Source organism: Podarcis muralis, chromosome Z (assembly GCF_964188315.1).
Source record: "Podarcis muralis chromosome Z, rPodMur119.hap1.1, whole genome shotgun sequence".
Classification (NCBI taxonomy): domain Eukaryota; kingdom Metazoa; phylum Chordata; class Lepidosauria; order Squamata; family Lacertidae; genus Podarcis; species Podarcis muralis.
Genome location: NC_135673.1, coordinates 29700448 through 29722399, shown reverse-complemented (window position 1 = coordinate 29722399; position 21952 = coordinate 29700448). Strand labels below are relative to the sequence as shown.

Below are 21952 nucleotides of genomic sequence, written 5' to 3'. Positions count from 1 at the left end.
AAATGTACCAAGTTCATAGCAATCCTTCCCATGATTAGGAGATATAGAAGAAAACATTTTTGACATTTGCAAAGGAGCGTGATACCACCTGTGTAATACATTTCAGGGGTTTTCCCTAAGAAAACTGGAAAAAGATTTTAAGGGTTGTGATTCCCAAACCTGATTTCAATCCTTGGAAAGAATTTGTGTGCCAACATCTAGTTCCCATACCTTTTTTTAAGGGGTTCCATACATCCCTATGTTACGTTAAGCAATTTAGTGTACAATTTACAAACTAATCCTTTTCCTCCTCTAGCATTTGTACTTAATTAATTTTCAGAATGTGTTAAGGGTCTCAAGAGCTCATTTTTTTTACATATTATTTTATAATTAAACTATGACTTTTATTAAAATAAATGCAGTTTGTGTTAAGATTAGATAAAATTCACTCAATCAATCAATCTCCTTTATTGGCATAGAAAAAGTGCATCGTATACATGGATCAGAACACAACACAGTTAACGAAACATAGTAGGAAATGCTTTAGGATAAAACTGTCCAAAAAGGAAAAAAGGAAAATGATTGTTTTAATCATGCATTTTCTGTTTTTTTATTCTATTTTTATGCTGTGAACTGCCCTGAGATCTACAGATGAAGTGTGGTATACAAAATTAATGAAATATAAAAATGTAACTCATCATCTGCAGCCATTGCCCATGCTTGCTAGGATGGGAGGATTCCATTGTTGAATTAGCTAGGCAAGTTACACTTCTTTTCCTCCTTCTGGTTTATGTTTTTATTTAGATTCTTTTTTTTTTCCTTTGATGAAAAAATATTGGATATCTGATATTAACCTTTGTATATTTTCTTTCTAACCTTAATAAACTTTATTGGGAAAAGCATAACAAAGGACATTGCTCTGTAACACAGTGCAAATAGGTGGACCCCCTTCCTCACCTGGCTAGTAGTAAGAAAGACAAAAGCTAGAGTGTGTTTGAGCTAGGCTGGAAGCAAGCAGAAGCTAGAGAATGTGAGCAATGCTTGATTGCTTCTGGAACCCAAAGCTGTGACTTTGGGAGAAGCAAGTCCTTCCAGGGGGTGGATGATGTGAGCCCCTCCATCATAGGCTCAGGTTGTACATATGTGTAAGTAAACCATATATCTTAAAGACAACATAGTCTCTGCTGTCCCTCATTCCAAGGAAATCAAACCCATGGTGAGTGCCTGGAACTGCAACAATATTTTAGCATTTCAAACATCTCCCATGCTGAATAGCAGTGACTTCAGCACCTGCACTGAATGAAGAGCCCAGGATTTATATGAAGGTAAGTTCCATTGAATTCAACAGGATTTACTCAGAGTAGATATGGCTTAAGTTTGCTGCTGTAGACACAGTACCATGAGAAAATATTTCAAATTTTGCCTAGGATGGCAGTCTTAATCTTATTAGCTGCTTTGGGAATAGCATTTGGTGAAGGTGTGGGATACAAATCTGAGAAATGTGATAGTGTGGTTACTTCTGAGTAGACATTGATAGAACTATCAGAGCTGGCCCATCTATGAGGCAAAGTGAGGCAACTGCCTCAGGAGGCAGGATCCACAGAGGCAACAGATCCCAGGGTGGATCTCTATTCCCCCTTGTTCCTGGTGTAGATCTAAACTCACCCCTTCTTCCTTGGAAGGGAGCCATTCTGTGGTTCACCTCAGGCATCAAAATTTCTTAGTCTGGACCTGGAGGCTGTGCTGTTAATTAGCCATTATGAAGTGTAGAGAAGTTACCACAACTTGTCAACAGCAGCTGTGTTCCAGATCTGCTACTCTTGAGAGCACCAGCGCCTGTCTTTAAATCTGATTTATTTATTCACCAAAGAACAGCTTTTAAAGCCATGGTTGAAAACTGCCTCACAACTATTGCAAACTATGTTACAGCAACTTTTGTCACATTTTAGATCGTCTTGAGATGTAATGGCAATTCAGAATTTTGTAGTTCATTTCAGTTATGTGTGTATAATGAAAAAGTGAGGTCTTTTTAGCAAGCAAAACCTAACAGGCCGGTGTTTGGTGTTCTATGCTTGTGGTGACTTCAAATCTTGACCAGGGAAGCAGGAATCACTATCCTCTGCGTTTTGTCCCCTCAGGTGTTGTGTTTGTCTGAACGCTTGACACGCGGGCAGCGCCGCCTACTACCTCAGCTCCCGCCCGCTCTCGTTTTCCATGTCTTTCTCCCGTCAGACAGAATCCCGGTGAATATCTCTTCAATCCCAAACGCCGCCGTTCCCGGAACCGGCCAGCCCTCCCTCCGTCCCTTGGCCAAGCTGGTTCATCAAGAGAATCGCCACGGACGCTCCTCCTCTCCGTTATCCCCCATACACGGCCGCCCTCCACTCTCCCGCCTTCCAAGCGGGGGCTGTTCCTTAGATCAGGCTCTACCCCCCCGGGGGGGAGATTGAGAGGCGGGGGCACAGAGACTGTCCCGGCCAGCGCTGATCTCGAGCTCCGATTGGCCGCTGTCTACGCTGACGTCACGATCATGATGAGAATTAATGATCGGAGGCGCTGATTTCATTGTGTGACGCCGGGACCGACCCAGCCGAAACCGGCTGAATTCGGAGCCCTGGGCCCCCCCGGACCAGCCCCGCCTGCCCCACAGAGCACGGTGGGTTCGGCGGCAGGGGATCGGGCGCAGGGAGGGGGGAGGGGCGCGATCGGCGCGCGGACCCTGAGGGGGGGCCGAGTGAGGAAGATCGTGGGAGGGGGAGAAGGGCGGCGGTGTGAGGACTTGACGGGCGGCCTCTTCGATGGCCTGTGGGGGCTGAGATCGAGGAAGACGCTGCCCCCTCCCCCGCGCTATCACTTCTTGGCTGAAGGCTTTGAGGTGAGGGGGGAGGAGCCGGGGAATCGAGATCGAGGGAGGGAAGGAAAGGAAGGGGGGGGGACACAAAAAAACTCCCGAGCCTCGGCTTCAACCTGGAGCTCGCGGACCATAACTCGGGGGCGCATGCGCACCTGAGCATTCGGTTGATCTGCGGCAGGAGACGCCAGCGTGATCAGCCCCCTTGCGCGAACTTGGAGGCGCTTACGCGCTGTGCGCGAGTATAAAACGAGGCGTTTGTGCGCATGCCCTTGGGCGGAGAGCGAGGCGGGACTGAGAAGACGAAGTCGTGCCAGCGGTAGCCCAGGGTTTGGGAAAGCAGCGTCTTGGGCAGTGCTGTTGCAGCCACCAAAGGGCAGCACTGCTCAGCTTTTAGCACGCTGCTTGCTGTTGGGGTTTGCGGCGCACCTCGAGAATGTCTCGGATTTCTCAATCCAAAAAAGGGAGCCGGCGTCGCTCCTCGAAAATATCTCGGATTATAGAATCCATATCGCCCGACGTTTTTACCCATCCCTACAGCCCCTATCCTCCAATATTTGAAAATGTACGCATGCGTAGTGGCAGGTTTAGTTGCTAAAACTACGAGTTACAGAAGTTGCACAAGGAGTAGGCAGAGAAGCAAAATTTGTGCAAGTTGTAGGGAAAAGGAATAGGCGTTTGTGCCTGCTTGGCTTGCCTGTGCGTCTGCCGTGTAAAAAGTCGAACTTGGTGGTGGTGTATAATTGGTGGTGGTGTGCCTCCTGTAACGCTAGTCTAACTTTTTTGTTGGTAAGAATGCGAGTTTTCATCTTCATTCATATGTATATGTGTTTTGAAAATTGCAACTTATGGGGGAGAGTGCAGGACAATAGTTGCATTTGGCAGGTGTTGGCAACGAAGAAAAGAAAATGGGGAGTTGCTAATGGTTTGTCTGTGAACACAGTCAAGTGTTCTTATGTCATGTGTGTCTTCGGCTTTTCCCGAAGTAAATGTTCATGAAGGCAAATGTAATGTACAGTGGCACCTTGGGTTAAGAACTGAATTTGGGTCCGTTCTTAACCTGAAACTGTTCTTAACCTAAAGCACCACTTTAGCAAATGGGGCCTCCTGCTGCCACCGCGCCACTGCTGCACGATTTCTGTTCTCATCCTGAAGCAAAGTTCTTAACCCGAGGTACTATTTCTGGGTTAGCGGAGTCTGTAACCTGAAGTGGCTGTAACCTGAAGTGGCTTTAACCTGAGGTACCACTGTATTTGCTTCATAATGTGGTATACAGTGGTACCTCTAGCTACATACGCTTCAGGTTACAGACTACGGACCTCCAGAACGAATTAAGTACATAACCAGAGGTACCGCTGTATAGTGATCTTTGTGGTGGTGAGGTGGTATTTTTGCAAAAAAGGTTATCAGTTGTGATATTGAGACAGATGCATCTTAGGGCTGATGAGATAAATGCCTAGGAATCTTCTTCATGCAGTGTCTAAGGGAGCATATTGTTGCTTGTCAGGAAAAAACAAAATGTGCATGGTGGTGTGGTATGTTACGAGTATCTACATTGCATTCACCATCTGTGTTGGCTTTTGGTCTTCAGTGGCATCAGCATAGCAGTAATAGAAAGCACCCAGTTTTTTAAATTATTTATTTATTGTATTTATAGCTTACCTCTTTTTTTCCAGGAGAAAAAGCAATTTGGTTCCAGAAATTCATTCAGATAGTGCATATAAAATATAACTGATAGAATTCTACAGGACGCGGCATTATTGTGTGACAACAGTCCAAATCCAGTGATCTCCAGATGGTGGAGATGTTAGATGTCTAGGCATTTTCACTTGGTTGCAAGGGGTCGAAAGCCAGGAGCAAAATGCCCCTGGCTAATTTTGAATATTGCTCACCACTCCTTTCATCCTCACAACAACCCTGCGAAGTAGCTGGGTTAGGATGACTGTCCCAAGGTCATCCAGTGAGCTTTATTACTGAGTGGGGATTTCAATCCTGGTCTCCCTAGTCCAACATTTTACCACCAGACTCTGTTTTTGTCCCATGGAAATTGCAAATGGATATTCAATTTCCCAGTTAAACCACAACTTCAGATATGGAAGGACTTCAGTATGGCCATACCTGGTGTTAAGGTGTGAAGGTTAAGAAAATCCCTCAGCACTGTTCATGCAAGGTCAGGTATTTTGTGTGATCATGCGTTTGGTATTCCTATTCTCAGTGCTGGATAAGAAGTACCAGAGTTTGATCAAACACATATATCTGCTGTAACATCATACAGTCTTTGTTGTTGTTGTTTAGTCGTGTCTGACTCTTTGTGACCCCATGGACCAGAGCATGCCAGGCACTCCTGTCTTCCACTGCCTCCCACAGTTTGGTCAAACTCATGTTGGTAGCTTCGAGAACACCGTCCAACCATCTCATCCTCTGTCCTCCTTGTCTTTACCCATTTATAATGGCATTAAGTTTTGTGCACCAGATTTAATCTTGTCAGGTGCAGTAAGTAGTATCTGACATTCATATCCATATATCATTTCGATCATAGGTGACTAACCTCCAGACACTGAATTTCAACTCCCAATATTTATTAGTAAAAATAGCTACATGTAGCAATTTCATTAAAAATGCAAATATGTTGCACAACAAATATATAAATTCTAGAAACCAAATCACAGATCACTAACCATAAGAGTTCCCCTCCCTTTCTCTTTTATTGTCTACATAAGCCTAGTGATATAGAAAAAAAATCAGTAAACTGATGGTGTCTACTGCATTCCACAAGACTGGACTGGGCTGATGACACTGAAAGCTTGTGTTGACATCAGATGAGTCTTACCTACTTGCAGTGCAACCATAGACACTCTTGGCAGATGATTTCAGTGGTCAAGTTGCAATTAATATAAAAGCCACAAACCTGGTAGCAGGTGGCAAGCAGTGCAGATGTTTTCATGATGTCATCTATTGTCAGCTATCTACCTTCATCAACATTCCAGCTGCCACATTCTGTACCAGCTAGAGCTTTTGGACCAAACCCAAGGGTAGCCCCACATAGAACTCAATGCAGTAATCCAGCCTCTGGGTTAACCATGCCTCTGGCTTAGCCATTCTGACTGGTGCTGATGAGAACTGTTGAGTCCAATAACATCTTGAGGTCCATAGGTTAGTCACCCCTTGATTCTAAGCTGTGTGCATTTAAAGAAAATGATGGTCTCTAAAGAATCCTGGGGACTATAGTGTTTGAATGGTGCTAGGTGTTCTAGTTGTGAGTGGTAAACTACAGTTCCCAGGATTATTTGGTCATGCACTTTAAATGTGTGTTGTGTATTTAGGTGATGTAAGCAACCAGCTTTTCTAAAAAAGAAAAGCACACACTAATCTGAGGATCTGCAACATGCACATCTTTGCAAATGACAATGGTCCTTTTTCAGCAATAGTAGCTATACAAATAGCTATTGCTGATATCCTTCTTTGAGCCTCAGAATAATTTGTGGACTTGCATCCACTGATGAATTATATATTGCATCCCATATTAGAGAGATAAGCCAACCAGCATTCTTCTGGGGTCTTTATCAGCAAGGTGGCATTTTTTTGCTATTGATTTTTCCCTGCATTACTTTGTTCTCTGGCTATACTTGGAAGTCTCTTTAATGAGTGTCCACTTCATATGCAGTTATTGACTTTTCATTCAAAAGTAGTACATTTCTCTATGGGGGAAAAATGGAGCCAACAAGTACTTCCAATGTCCAGGTTGATGGTACCAATGGATTGGTAAAGGCTTCTAAAAAGGAACTTGCCATTCTTTTGGGCTTACAAGTACTGTATAGGTTTTGCTAACCCATTAATTGTTAGAAAATGTACACGTTACCATGGAGGTAGCTACGAAGATGGCAGCAACCACTGTTCAAAGTTACGTGTGCTGTAGGCCTAAATACCATTGAAACAAATGAGATTTACTCTGGTGCATATTTGATTAGACTTTGTTTGCTGGTCCCTCTGCCTTTTCCAAGTCAACTGTTTTGGAGCTATGTCTAACCTTGGTATGAAACGTGTAGCACAATTGCTTTTAACTCATTTCTATAGCCAACATTACTCTTGCTATCAGGTTAAATCTAAGCTGTTGTATATGTTGTTAAATCTAACACATAATGAAGTATTGTCTCAAGTTAGAATGCTGTGTCCATTTATTTGGAAATCAACCTTGTTGAAGGCCTTTAGTTCAGTGGTAGAGCACAGGATTCACCTGCAAAAGGTCCAAGGTTCAATCCCTGGCGACCTGCATTTAAAAGGACCAGGTTGGACAGGTGTGGGGAACATTTGGTCCTACACATGTTGCTGAACGACTCCACCCATCTGACCAATCACCAGAGATGATGGGAGTTGTTCAGTAGCATCTGAAAGGACAGAGGTTCCCCAGACCTGAAGTAGGAGGTGGTAAGAAACATCTCTGCCCAAAACTTTGGAGAGTTGCTGCCAGACAGAGTACACAATGCTAGGGATGATAGAATCCTGCTTCCTATATTTCTGTTTAGGAAAGTGAGTAGACCTGTTAAGAACACTTTAGTTTTAGATCTATGCTTACTGCGGGCTAGGAGCTGTTATAGTATGTGTGAGGATACAGTTTATGGTTAAATATGTGGCAGTGTTTCCTCTTTGGTATTTAATTTTTTTAATTTTTTGCATTTGAGCCACATATAAATGGTTTGTGAGAAATAATTCACCTAGCAATCATTTTTTTAAAAATAATATTTGTTAAGTTTTCCATTTTAATAATCCAATAAAAACACATTAAAACATTCCAAATTACAATACAATAAAAAAGCCAAATGTAAATGCCAAATTATGTATCTTTGGGTGTCTTCCCATGCTCTGAATTTCACGAAATGCTGATCATCCAAATATCACATAGCATTTCTTAGTTAGTCAATAAACCATTCCGATGTTAATCCTTCATTTAATTTTCATTTATTTTTGCAACCACTGGTCTGTTCAACTTTTGCCTTCTTAATTCTGGATGAAATATTTCCCCTGTTGTTATCCACACTCCAGCAATTTCAGTTTCAGTTTCTGCTCACAGGAGCCATAATATTCCACATCCCAAACCCTGGGCAGAAATCTGAAATTCCCCTCTGTAATCTCGCTCCATCTCCCAACATGCTGGTACCTCTGCAGAAACACATTAACTCCAGTCCAGAATTCTTTCCATCTTCCACTGAGGGTAGCTGCCAGAATCTTCACCCAGTCAGTATTACAGTGGAACCTCGGGTTGCGAAAGTGATCTGTGTGGGAGGCACATTTGCAACCCGCAGCACCGCGTCTGCGCACACGTGGATCACGATTTGGCGCTTCTGCGCATGCACCATTCTGGTACTTCTGGGTTCGGAACCCGAAATCATATAACCTGAAGCATCTGTAACCCGAGGTACCACTGTATATTTAAACCACAACGGCAGCAAAATGCTCTTTCAGGCTCGCTTGCGTATTTCAAACAGTTGCCCTTCGGGGGAGGTTTACCAGGTAAAACTACAAGTACAAATTGTATAGTCCCCCTGGGGCTATACAATTAATCCACCAGTTAATTCAACAAGCAGGTTAGTCCTTTGTGATGTTATTCTTGCTCCTCATCGACGCTACTTTCGTTTTCTGCTCACAGGGATAATTTTAACTGTGTCACAGTCCACCATTAATCCTGGGCAGATATCTAGAATTCTCCTCTTTGGTCTTCTGCTAACGAGATGGTGCCTCCCCGCTAACTCAGTAACTCCAATCAGGAATTCCTTTCATCTTTCCCTTAATGGTCATTGCCAGAATCATAGTCAAAATTTCACAAAGTTTATTTTGCATGTAGCTTAGCGCCCACTCATATATTTCAAACAGTTGTCCTTTAGTTACGACGAAAGTCTTTCTCCACATCAAATCCTTCTCAGTGGCTGGTTAAATTAGCAAATTATTTTATCTCTGCTAGTTCACAGCATGCCTGTTAAATAAGTCTGAATTTTTATCTTAAGAAACTGGTGTCCTCTGCTCATGGCGCCAGCTTTGAGGAGATGCCAAGATGTGCAGTGCATTGCACCCAGCGCCCCCTGGATTCCTTCAGGATGGGCAACAGATATCAGATGATCTGGGGGTGGCCTGCTCCCCCCAGCCCTGGTGGGGGGGGGCCTTCGGGAGGACAATTACTCCCATATTATCCTTGTTGTCTGCACGACAGGGCTGCACTGTTATGGGCACAGCCATTCACCATGGCAGCCAAACAGGAAGTCCAATAATTCACCTAGCAATCTTATTTCCTAACACATAGTAGCCTTCATATACTCTTCTATGTTTGAATAGATTAGCACTAGTAGAGCACATGTGGTTGTTAAAGTAAATGTTCCATCCATGGAGCAGAAGGTTTGGGCAATATTTCGTTTTTAGCTAAATATTCTTATATATCACATTGTCTGAAATGGGAATGGAACTATGTAGAGGTGAACGGAGCAATGTCCTGGCAACTGCTCTTAATTAGGAGTCTAAAACTGGTAATTTTTTACTTACCTTTAACATACTGTTACTTTACAGTATAGATAATTTTTTAATTAGCATATTTTCTCTAAAATTAGAGGTGTAGAAGTACAGCAAGAAGCAGTTAGAAACTCAGGTATACATCTTTTATACAAGATACTCTTTCCATTTGAGTATCCATTTTAGACACTCTATACAGGGCCCAGAACAGACTCTTCCTGCAGGAACTTCACATGACTTAATCTGCTTTTCTTGAGCTGGATGATATACATTAATTTCAACAACCTTAATATGATCCATGCTTTTTCAGAGCCATTATTTTTACTGTTTGGGTAACTCATTCTTGCATTTATATGACCATAAAATGTGATCTGTATATCAGTTCTACTTGTGCTGTAAGTTGTTATACAGTGGTACCTCTGGTTGTGAATGGGATCCGTTCCGGAGGCCCGTTTGCAACACGAAAAGAGTGCAACCCGCAGTGGCGCGTCTGCGCACGCACTGGTTGCGATTCGCCACTTCTGCACATGCTCATGACGTCATTTTGCGCTTCTGTGCATGCGTGAGTGGCGAAACCCGGAAGTAACCTTTTCTGGTACTTCCAGGTTGCTGCGGGATGTAATCTGAAAGAAAGTAACATGAAGTGGACGTAACATGAGGTATGACTGTACAGGCTTTGTAATATATGCACCACTTTAGTAGAAACTTTGGGTTTAGCTTTTTCTATGTTTGCTTAAATTTGCACAAAAATAATAGTTTCTGGGGAACCTCTTGTAGTTTTTCCTGCACTTTGTTAGATTTATGAGGGATTCCCAAACAGTCACTCATCCAGATACTGTGCAGAACCAGAACTGCTCGGCTTTAGAAATGGCAAGTTTTTAGTCACTTTCAGGTGTTGGAAAGGGAAATCAAGATACCTCCACAGTGCTACTTTATAACTAGGCAAGTCCATGTGACTGAAGAGAAGGCTGAAACATTTGAGAAGGGTCCTTATGCTTCTGGTCCTGGGCTCTGAGGGCAACACTTTTTGCCCTTCCACATACATAGATGTGTATAGAAGGACTGTAGCTCAGTGATAAAGCACCTGCTCTTCATGCAAAATGTCCCAGGTTCAATCCCTGGCATCTCCAGGTAGATCTAGAAAAGCACCCTAGGGCCACCGCTGTCCAGAGTTGTTCCTGGTGTAGCATAATGTGGCTTTGTACATTCTCATATACTTACAAGTTCAGGGATAGCAAGCCGGCTATATCATATCAGATAAGCTGTGGCTCTTTCATTGAAGTATATTACAGAGATCCCTTGCTTCAATGTCTGCAAGATGGAACAAATCTCCCCCCTGTTCCCAGTCTGTGCAATCAAGTATGCCCCAGATTGCAAGCAATTTCTTTTTTCCAATAGAACTCAGTGGAAGCTATTAAGAACCAAGTGTCCCACTTCTTGGACATTCTTGAATGTGGCTGAGAGACAGAATCCATTCCTGAATGCCTACAAACATGATTCTATCAACAACCCTCCTAGTTATTTAGAAAATGTGGCAGTTCTCTGATTCTTGTATGTATTAATATTTTTGTATGATTAAGAAAACTGATAGCAGATAAACCAGAATATAACAGAGCTCAGTCCACTGTAGTTTTCTATTTGCTTGGATAAGTGAGCACCTGCTTTAAAAAATAATAATAATCTGCAAGTCTTAAATTATTCCAATTTTCATAGTATCTTCTTTTATTTTTAGATGAATCTGCGTTCTGTATTTACTGCAGAACAACAAAGGATATTGCAGCGTTATTATGAAAATGGAATGACAAATCAGAGTAAAAATTGCTTTCAGCTCATATTACAGTGTGCACAAGAAACTAAGCTGGACTTCAGTGTAGTCAGGGTAAGTACTCAGGTCTTCCATGCTAAAATTTGCATAACAGTTTATCAAATGCACTTGTTTTGCTTCTTTATCTGCAGGGGACATGGAGCTATTAAGAAACCAAAAAGCTCCTTTCCCCAATATAACTTGTGCTTTGTCCCATCCCCCCCATGACAGCTCGTTATAGTCTTGCCTGTTGTTTGAGATAGTGCTATGAAGTGCTTTCATCTTGTCCAAACAACTTAAGTCTCTTTAGCATCTGAAGTTAGGGCTTTTGTTGAAATTCTAGCTTTTGTAGATGTTTGAAAAATTTCTTTCATCTTTTTAACTTGGATGTTTGATTATTATTTCAAACAAGATTGTGTGAAGTATGTAAGGGACACTTCACACATTACATTGGGGTGCAGTTACATTGATGCTTTGTAGATTTATGCCTACAAATTAAGTGTAACAAATATGCCTTTGTAAGCACCTGTATCATACAGCTATGCTTGTCAGGAGTTCATTATTGGCTACAGTTCCCTGTTGAGTGTAAGCTTGGTGGCTTTGCCTCCTCCTAATGGGTGCCTTGGTAGAAAGATGGTATATAAATGCAGTAAATAAAAGAAATAAAGGCTCTCAAACAGTGTGAAATGAATCTGAAACAGTAGTTTAATTGCATTAGTTTGCACTACATTAGTAAAATGTTGTAGTTTAATTTCGTTTCTGCTAAAACAGGAGTGGGTGGGCAATTAAGTTCATTCTATGGCAAGACACCCCCCCCCCCTTTCTCAACTGATGAGGAAGACGCTGGGGACATTTTAGCCATTTTATGAAATTCTTGATCTGATTTGGATATTAGGAAGATTCCTGGTATATGCGTTGTTGCTCTTACAATTTGTGATAATCTTCTTTAAGAATTTCTTTTGAGTTGACCTCACTTGTTCTTATGAGTGGTGGGGTAAATGCTAAGTCCTTGTAGTTCTAGGTGAGGACAGTACCAGGAAAGTACTAGCTGCCTTGGAATATTTTTTTCAGCCATGTACATTGCAGTGCGTTGTTCAGGGGCCTTGCTTGGAACTATTATGTATCTATTATGCTGAAGAAATGATAGAATATACTTTGATAGCAGGACCAGCATGTTCTTCACGCCCCAACTGTTCAATAGCAAAAGTTCGATCTTCAGAAATGGGTAGATGGAGATCTTTGCAGCATGGTTGTAAACATTAGGAGGTGGTGATGTGTGCGCATCAAGCTGCTATTAAAGGTACAGTCACATAGGACAGTTCAAAGGTTTACTGCTCAGTGTCCAGAAATATTAGAGTTCAGTATTGATCCTTCCTCCTCCTTGGAGAAGGAAAAGATAAAGAGACAGAAAGTTATGGTGGAAAGGGCCTGGGGGGGGGGGAGGTGAATCTTGCACTCTGGTGGCTTGTTTATGGGCAAGGGCATGTGGTATATAAGCAACAGCTGGAAAATTGCAAGTGGTAGTTAATAGTAAAGGTAGAAGTCACTCATGTGTCTCATTCATTCACTTTTTTAGTCTTTGTACTGTGATACTCTGGACTGAATGAAATGAATTTGAGTTGGATCCTTTGCTGATGAACCCTTTTGTGTTTGCAGACCTGGGTTGGCAACAAAAGAAGGAAGATGAGCAGCAAGAATGTTGTGGATTCTGGAGGCACCCCATCAGGGACTGTTGCCAGCACGTTGAACATACCTACAGTAACGAATGTCCGAAGCATAGCCAACCTTGCTTCCCCCCAAACCCAACAGGCATCTTGGACGTCCTCCAACAACGATGTCATGGTAACCGGTGTATACACCCCAGCCAGATCTTCTCACAGGCTGGTGTCCACTAAGCAGTCCAGTGCATCGGTGAGTGATCTGCATAAAAATTCTCTTCCAAGGCCACAAACAAAAAGTGAACCTGAGTTTCAGCGGCAGCAGATTGCAGTGGCACAGCAAGCCCCCCACTGTAAAAATGCTTCTCTGTTCCTGGGAGAAAAGACTATTATCCTGTCAAGGCAAACAAGTGTGTTAAATTCAGCAAATTCTATTTATGACCATGCTAAGAAAAGCTATGGTGGTTCTTCGGTTCAGACTGCAGAGTTGGTTTTACCTCAGAAGCCCATGTTGTGCCACAGACCAAGCAAAGTGGAACAGATGGGATGTCAAAGGTTACCGAAACCGGAGCATCCGATCCTAGCCTCACATGTGCCATCTGGGCAAAGGGCCAGCATTAGAGATCCTTCCTGCAGCACACACAATGTGGAAATTCGAGAGGTTTTTTCCTTGGCTGTTACTGATCAACCTCAGAGAATCCTGGGAGGAAATACTCAGAAGCCACCGTCCTCTTCTTCTGCAGATGGCAGTTATTTGTCCATTGCCATGGAAACGGGGGATGTCGATGATGAGTATGCTAGAGAGGAAGAATTGGCATCAATGGGTGCCCAGATACAGAATAACCCCCGACTAAGGGGCACATCCCTCATGGTGGAGAACCCAGGCACAGGCCCAGCAGGGTCAGGCAGAAGTGTTGGCTGCAGTTCACACTTGGTTAATTCCAGGGACTTGCACAACAGTACCCCGTATCATAACAGAGACTACCACTTGCCTCCACGTACCTCCTTGCATACTATGTCCAGCACACTATATAGCAGTTCTTATCCATCAAGAGGTAATCTGTCTTCTCATTCTGCAGCTTCCAATCAACGAAGGCTGTCTCAAAACCAAAATAATTACCAGGTAATTGGAGTTCCTCCTACGTTTTAATGCTTGTGCTTTGACATCGTCTTCTGTTTTGTTGATGTTTTTGTAAACCAGGAGTTCCAGCAAGTTAACTTCTGTGCAGTGAATTGCAGCTGCTTTATGCATTTCTTGCCAAGAAAACACCTTGAATCATTATGCATTCTATTCCATGATTTTGGACACCTTATCCTCTGCACCAATACATGAAGCTGCAGAGTCTTGCTGTATAGTGGAGCCATAGGTGTGACGGCCATAAGGTTCTCCTGCATGTGCGAATCACATCTGCCTTTTGTTTTCTTTTCATTGCTACTTTGGCCTAAAGCCTCTATCCATGAATGGTAAAGGTAACTCCAGTGTGCCTTTGCTGAGTCTGTCTCACCATTCCTGCTCTCTTCATTTGCCTTGAAAGAGGTATCATGCCTGGACTTTTCACTCATTCAGTGTTCAAAACTCCCATTGTTCTATGTGCATTTTGTGAATTTCATTAGCACAAGCAGTTTCTGAGCTCTGGGTGCAGTACTGTGCTGAAGATTTCAGACTTCAGAGTGGAACAAAAGGAGGAGCTTTTTCTGCCTCCCCACTTCCAGCTACTCTCTGAAGAATATTAGGGGGGTGGGTAGGGAAAGGACTAGACCATGTGAAAAATGAACATAATGTTTTAGCTGCAGTTTATTCATTTTCAGCTTTGTATTCTTGTTATTAAAAAGATTGCCTAGACATTCTGTTGTTGCACCCATAACCTAGGCTTTCATATCTCAATTTCTAACACTGCTCATATTTACAGAGGCAGTGAAACATGACAGTCTTAGTTTTCCTGCGTTGGCACTTGCTGCAGTTGCCTAAGCCACAAGGATGCTGGTACCAGGCCTAGAGAGGTTCTGGTTAGACCTGCCCAGGATTTGTGACCAGTTACGTTAACCTGATGGCTAAATTGCTATCCAAATTATCTGCCATCCTGAGAGTGACAGCTTTTTTTAACCTGAGAGTGGCTGCTAAATTCATGGAAGATTTTTTCAGTGTATGAAAGGTTTGACTGATGATGTTTTTGCGCTAGTGCAGGGGTCAGCAAACTTTCAGCAGGGGGCCAGTCCACTATCCCTCAGACCTTGTGGGGGGCTGGACTGTATTTTGTTTGGAGGGAAATGAACGAGTTCCTATGCCTCACAAATAACCCAGAGATGCATTTTAAATAAAAGGACGCATTCTACTCATGTAAAAACATGCTGATTCCTGGACCGTCCACGGGCCAGATCTAGAAAGCGATTGGGCCGAATCCGGCCCCCAGGCCTTAATTTGTCTACCCATGCTCTAGTGTGTAGTTTTACTACAAATACTAAACCAAAGATTGTGAAACTTTGTGCTTTTTACTGTGAATGTTGCTTAATCAGATTTCAGCTGCTGCTGAAAATGCTTTTAAATGTTTTAAAATAGTTTTAAAATAGTTTTTAATCTGTGGCGTTTTAAATGTTGGGTTTTGTGTGGTTTTTGCTCTGTTGGGGTGGGATAAACGTTTAGTTGGGGTTGGGGATTAGTTTAATTTTAGTATAAATGTAGTATTGGTTTCTACTGTTTGATTGTATAGTTTGTATTTTGTTTAGAACGGCAGAGGGTTAGGGCTGTTTGGGAGTGAGCCCCAGTTAACAGAATGGCTGGGGTTCCATGGGGGGGTGTACTGGGACAACTGATCTCAGTGACCGATCTCAGGAGGAGGAGGAGTTATGCAGGACCAGACCATGTCATTACTGAGGAGGCAGGTTTGGTAGTTGGTTGAAGACTATCCCTGCCCCCGGGTCTGGTCTTGACCAGAAGGATACTGAAATTGACAAGGGAGACCCACATGACCTTAAGGTGCTGCTTGCAATGCCAAGTCAATGATTCACAAGACGGCTGTCATCCATGACTTGATCGTGGATGGAGGACTTGATCTGGCATGTGTAACAGAGACTTGGTTGGATGAAGCAGATGGGCCTGTCCTTGCCACTGCTTGTCCACCGGGCAACCCAGGTCAGCGATGGGGGTAGAGATGCTCCTTCAGGAATACTGTTGAAGGCCTTTCAGCTGATGCCCTGGTGGTCTGCTGCAATGTGGAGTTAACCAGGGCTATTGACTTTCTGGCTCTGAAGTGCCCTCACCGATTGCATTGAGCTCAGACAGCCCCGTGGTTTTCCCCAGAGCAGAGGGCGATGAAATAATTGCTGAAACAGCTAGGGAGCCGGTGGCAGAAAACTCATTCTGAATCGGACCGGACACAGGTTAGAGCTCAGTGTTGAGCCTACCAAGTGGTAATAGCGACAGCACAGAGGATCTTCTTCATCGCCTCTATTGCATCTGCAGAAAACAGCAGCAGAGACTCTTTTCAGGTGGTTCACAATTCAACAGAACCACCTTTGCTATCGGGGCCTGGTAAGATCTGCAAATTTTTTTTTGCAGATAAAGTCGCTCAGATTCGGAAAGAGGTAGAATCCACCTTGGGAGCAGGGCCAGGGCAGGAGAGTGCTAGAGTCCTGTCTAGTCAAGTTGCATGGGATCAATTCCAATCTGTTACCTCTGAGGATGTGGACAGGCTGCTTGGACAAGTGAAACCGACCACCTGTCTCCTTGATCCTTGCCCACCCTGGCTCATAAAAGCAAGCTGGGAAGGGCTGGGCAATGGTCTCTGTGGGGTGGTGAATTCTTCCCTCTGTGAGGGAGCCTTCCCAGACCTGCTGAAAGAATTGGTTATTAAAACATCTTTGGACCCAGCCAATATGGCCAACTATCACCCAGTCTCAAATCTTCTATTCTTCAGCAAAGTGATTGAGCGGGTGGTTGCTGAACAGCTCCAGGCATGCCTGGAGGATGCGGACCATTTGGATCCTTTCCAGCCAGGATTCAGGCCACCTCATGAAACTGAAACTGCCTTGGTCGCACTGGTTGATGATCTCCGGTAGGCTAGGGACAAAGGTGAAAGCTGTTTCCTGGTTCTGCTAGATCTCTCAGCGGCTTTTGATACCATCAATCACGACATCTTTCTGAACGTCTAGTGGCAGCTGGGGGCACTGTTACACAGTGGTTCTGCTCCTTCTTCCTGGGCCGTGTCCAGAAAGTGGTGTTGGGGGATGAGTGTTCAGACCCCTGGGCTCTCACTTGTGGGGTGCTTCAGGATTCTGTCCTCTCGCTCATGCTTTTTAACATCTATATGAAGCCGCTGTGAGAGATCATCAGGGGGTTTGGGCTGGGTGTTCATCAGTATGCAGGTGATACCCAGCTCTACCTCTTTCAAATCAGAACCAGTGAAGGCGGTGAAGGTCCTGTGTGAGTACCTGGAGGCGGTTGGAGGATGGATGGCGGCTAACAGATTGAGGCTGACAAGACAGAAGTACTGTTTTGGGGGGACAAGAGGCAGCTAGACTGGTGACTGGGAGTGGCTGCCGAGACCATATAACTCGGGTCCTGAAAGACCTACATTGGCTCCCAGTGCATTTCCGAGCCAAATTCAAAGTGTTAGTGATTTAAAGCCCTCAATGGCCTCGACCCAGTATACCTGAAGGAGCGTCCCCAACCCCATTGTTCAGCCCAGACACTGAGGTCCAGCTCCAAGGGCCTTCTGGTGGTTCCCTCACTGTGAGAAGTGAGGCCACAGGAAACCAGGCACAGGGCCTTCTCGGTAGTGGTGCCCACCCTGTGAAATGCCCTCCCATCATATATCAGAGAAATAAACAACTACTGTATCAGACTGTTAGAAGACATCTGAAGGCAGCCCTGTTTAGGGAAGCTTTTTATGTTTGATGTTTTATCATGTTTTTAATATTATGTTGGGAGCCAGAGTGGCTGGGGAAACGCAGCCAGATGGGCAGGGTATAAATAAATTATTATTATTTATTATTTTATTTAGTAGTGAATGGTAAAATGACCCTTTTATAGTGAAAGAGTGAAATTCTATGGCTAGATTAGCAGTTCAAAAAATATTGTTTCTGAATTTCTTTATTAATGTGGAGAGGAAATTGTACATGGATTTGGCTCTGAAAAAGTTGGCTTTTAAAACATACATTTCTCACCCTATTGCACTATATTTGGAGTGGATGTGGAGATACTCACCTCATATTATGGGCGGATAGTCACTTTTTATTCTGCTACTGATTCACCTTTTAAATTCTGCTGCCAGATATCTATACTACATAGTTACCAACGCTTTTAACTACCGTATTTTTCGCTCTATAAGACGCACCGTTTCCCTTCTAAAAAGTAAGGAAAAATGTGTGTGCATCTTATGGAGCGAATGCAGGCTGTGCGGCTAAGCCCAAAGCCAGAACAGGGAGACGGAGCGCTCCGCAGCGCTCCGTCTCGCTGTTCTAGCTTCTGGCTTAGCTGCGTAAAGCTTCCGCAGGGCAGCGGGATGAAAGCACCCCGCTGCTCTGCGGAGGCTTCAAAGGCTGTCCCCGAAGCCAGAACAGCAAGAGGCTATCCCAGAAGCCAGATCCCTCTTGCTGTTGTGGCTTCTGGGGTTCAGAAATTTTTTCTTCTTGTTTCCTCCCCCCCCCCCCGACTAGTTGCGTCTTATTGTCCAGTGCGTCCTATAGAGCGAAAAATATGGTATATTCTGGTAATGGCGGTAATTTAGGTATGGTACAAAACTAGCTAGAGACTCTTTTAGAATTAAATAAAAGTAATTATTTATTATAAAGTATAAATATGAAATAAATACTATACAGTTCTTCCAATTTGCTACTGTGTCTTTAAGACCTACTTATATTTGCTGTCATAGGGTATCTTTCAATGACAGTTACAGACGCTTACATAAGCCTGGCTGATAAAACTTTATTCCTAACCTTATTTAACTTGATAGCCAATAACACTTAGTCCCTTTCCCATAGTCAGTTGCACCACCAGGTGCTGTAGACTTCAGCTGGTTTTCTTTGAGTGAGGCTTGCAGGTAGTTCTCACTTTGGTCCAACTCAGAAGCTCCTGAAGGGATTCTCCTCACTGCTTTAATGCCTTTACATGGCCTCACTGCCAATATTTGGCTTAATCCAGTGATTCAGTTTTTTGGGGGGCAGGCTGTGTACTAAGCTTTCCTTTAGGCTCAGTAGCCTCTTGCCCATCTTCTGCTTCTGCTTCTCCTTCAGCTGCCTACTCCAGCCTTCTCCCTCAGCTTCTGTCTTCCTCTTCTTTGTCTCTCTCCCTCTGTCTCCCTCTCTCTGGTCAGCAGTGTCCCTCAGTCAGTAGTAAAATAGGCCTATTTATGTTCTAGGTGGCTTGTCCTTCAAACCAGTCAAATTTTAGTGGCATAGTATTCTCCCCCTCCCCTCATCAGAACACTTTCCCCATCCATTGAGTGACCAAAACTCTATTCTAGTAAACACGTTTTCGAGGGTGATTTATCCATAGTGTTTGTACTATGAAAAAAGCTAGTTTCTGATTTTTTAACTTGGAGATTGTGTTCAGTATTTGCAAGCCTTTAATGTGCAATGTTTCTGTTTGGGAAGGGCCCCCAAATCTGGATCCAGGACCATGGTGAATGGATTCTTTCCTTGTGCACTGAGTTTGTATCAAATTTCCATTCCTTACAAAGCTTGCATTGGGAAATCAGTGGAAGCTTTCTTATGAGGCTAAAAACCACCTTTGGGTGGGTTTTCTGTGAGATCACAAAATGTGGGGAAGCAGCCCCACCCCCAACTTAGATCTCATATTTGAAGAACATAGATTGTGGGCTTTTGGACTAGCATTTATCAGTTACAGAAACAACTGTCTTAATGTTTTTGGTTTTATTTTGTTTGTTTTAAAAAAAACACTAAGCAAAAATGCTTTCTATTTAGATGATACAGGTGAGTGTTGTGGTTATCTCCTGCCATTCCAAATCCTGCTTGTTAATTTGCATTTCACAGTAGAGTTTAGATTTCTTTGGGTAATAAAAGAATAAAAACCTGTGGGGTATGTTTCATGGAAAAGGTTGATAGGCTAATTACGGGTTATTTTTCCAGTTTGAAAACCAGAACAATTGTGATCTTTTGCTTGATTATGAAAAGCCATTGACTGGGGACAGAGCGCATTTTATCTTGGCAATTTCAATGTAACAAAATCTGATTATAGAGGAACAAATTGCTAATGGCTTTCACTGCATGCAAATTTTTGCCAGCAGAAATAGTATTGCATTATGTTCAGCAATGTGATACTTCTAGATATTGAAATGTACTTTTCCTTTGGGATGAAATGTTTGTCTTGATGTAGTACTTTTGATATTTTAAAATACTTTAAAATAGTGTGTTCTTAATATAAATTCTATTAGTATTTTTTAATAGAGTACACTTGAAAAATAGTCATTCACTTTCAGAAGCAAACCTTGCTCCTATAGCGTGGCATGCATAGAAAACACTGGTAGTGTGCAGGGCTACAGCCGTGTCACGTCAAAGTAGCCTTGGCTTGGAAGCTTCCAAACTGTTTGCTGTGCTAGGAATGGGACAAGCCACAGCAGAGCTCTCTCGGTGATAATGATGATGGTGATGATAATAAATTATTTATACCCTGCCCATCTGGCTGGGTTTCCCCAGCCACTCTGGGCGGCTTCCAACAAAAGATTAAAAATACATTAAAACATCAGTCATTAAAAACTTTCCTAAACAGGGCTGCCTTCAGATGTCTTCTAAAAGTCAGATAGTTGTTTATTTCTTTGACATCTGATGGAAAGGCATTCCACAGGGTGGGTGCCACTACCGAGAAGGCCCTCTACCTGGTTCCCTGTAACTTCGCTTCTCACAGGAATGGAACCGCCAGAAGGCCCTCGGAACTGGACCTCTTTGTCTGGGCTGAATGATGTGGGTGAAGATGTTCCTTCAGGTATACTGGACTGAGGCTTGTGCCCAACCGCGTACAAGCTACTAGGCTATAAAAGAACTTTACCAGACACGTGTCCACATCTGTCTGTTGCAGAGTGTCTTTAATAGTATGTCTTTAATAGTAGGCCTGGCAAATTATGTGTCCAGCTTCCTAAAAAGGAATAATTGTTCACTTTTGATAAGTAGTTAACTTCACAGCTGCTTAGGTTGATAAGACAGATCCTGCCAGATCAGATCAACAGTAAAACAGCCAGGGGTTTCCGGCCTGATGTCATGGTCATGGTGGTCGAGCTCTTCTGCCCTCCAGGGCAGTGGAGCTGTCCAAGCAGGGGAAAGCAATAATTTATGAGGAAAAATTCCTGGCAAAGCTCCTCAGGGGATTCTGGGGAGTGCACGGTATCCTGCAGTGTCGCTTAAGCCTGTATCTGCCAGCTTGAAAGGCAGAATGGGTGCGGCCTGGGAAGTGTGTCCCTGCCATGGACGAACCTCCGCCTTTGGCATGATCTGTGATCAGTTCCTCAAGAATTTGGAATATTGGCTTTACTTAAGGGGCACTCCCCTGCAAAAGGAAAGAATCGTTTGTAGTTGTTATGAGGTTATTTTGTCTGATACTGAGGAAAAGAAAGGGGGCTCAACAAAGGGTTTTTACAATGTTTTTCTATACCCTCCCCTCCTGACCAAGGTAAAGGTAAAGGGACCCCTGACCATTAGGTCCAGTCGTGTCCGACTCTGGGGTTGTGGCGCTCATCTTGCTTTATTGGCCGAGGGAGCTGGCGTACAGGTTCCAGGTCATGTGGCCAGCATGACTAAGCTGCTTCTGGCGAACCAGAGCAGCACACGGAAATGCCGTTTGCCTTCCCACCGGAGCGGTACCTATTTATCTACTTGCACATTGACGTGCTTTCGAACTGCTAGGTTGGCAGGAGCAGGGACCGAACAACGGGAGCTCACCCCATCACAGGGATTCGATCTGCTAACCTTCTGATCGGCAAATCCTAGGCTCTGTGGTTTAACCCACAGTGCCACCCATGTCCCATGTTCCTGACCAAGGTAATGGACCCTATTTAAATTATCTTTGGACTGAACCAGGAGTGGATGAGAGAGTAATTTGGCAAGACAAAGGACTGGTAATTACATCTGACAGGACTTTATATATGTGACTTTATTCTTTAACTGGCGGGCTGAGGAAAATAATCCCCAGTGTTTTAATGGCGGAGCAGGCATCTT

The 21952-nt window shown here is 43.5% G+C and overlaps 1 protein-coding gene across 10 annotated transcripts in view; it reads left to right on the top strand.

Moving 5' to 3' along the window:
* Positions 1–2484: 2484 nt before the first annotated feature.
* HDX (highly divergent homeobox) overlaps positions 2485–21952 on the top strand; it is a 44234-nt gene continuing 24766 nt past the window's right edge. Inside the window, exons 1-3 of one of the 10 annotated variants that reach the window (XM_077922394.1) lie at positions 2485–2635; positions 11058–11204; positions 12786–13910. In XM_077922394.1, coding sequence (XP_077778520.1) covers positions 11058–11204; positions 12786–13910 — 1272 coding nt within the window. In that variant the 5' untranslated portion in view covers positions 2485–2635. Of the gene's footprint in view, positions 2636–2750; positions 2855–3119; positions 3396–3422; positions 3620–11057; positions 11205–12785; positions 13911–21952 lie in introns of those variants that run through there. The other 9 variants (XM_077922396.1, XM_077922393.1, XM_077922392.1 and 6 more) reach the window with 9 other exon arrangements.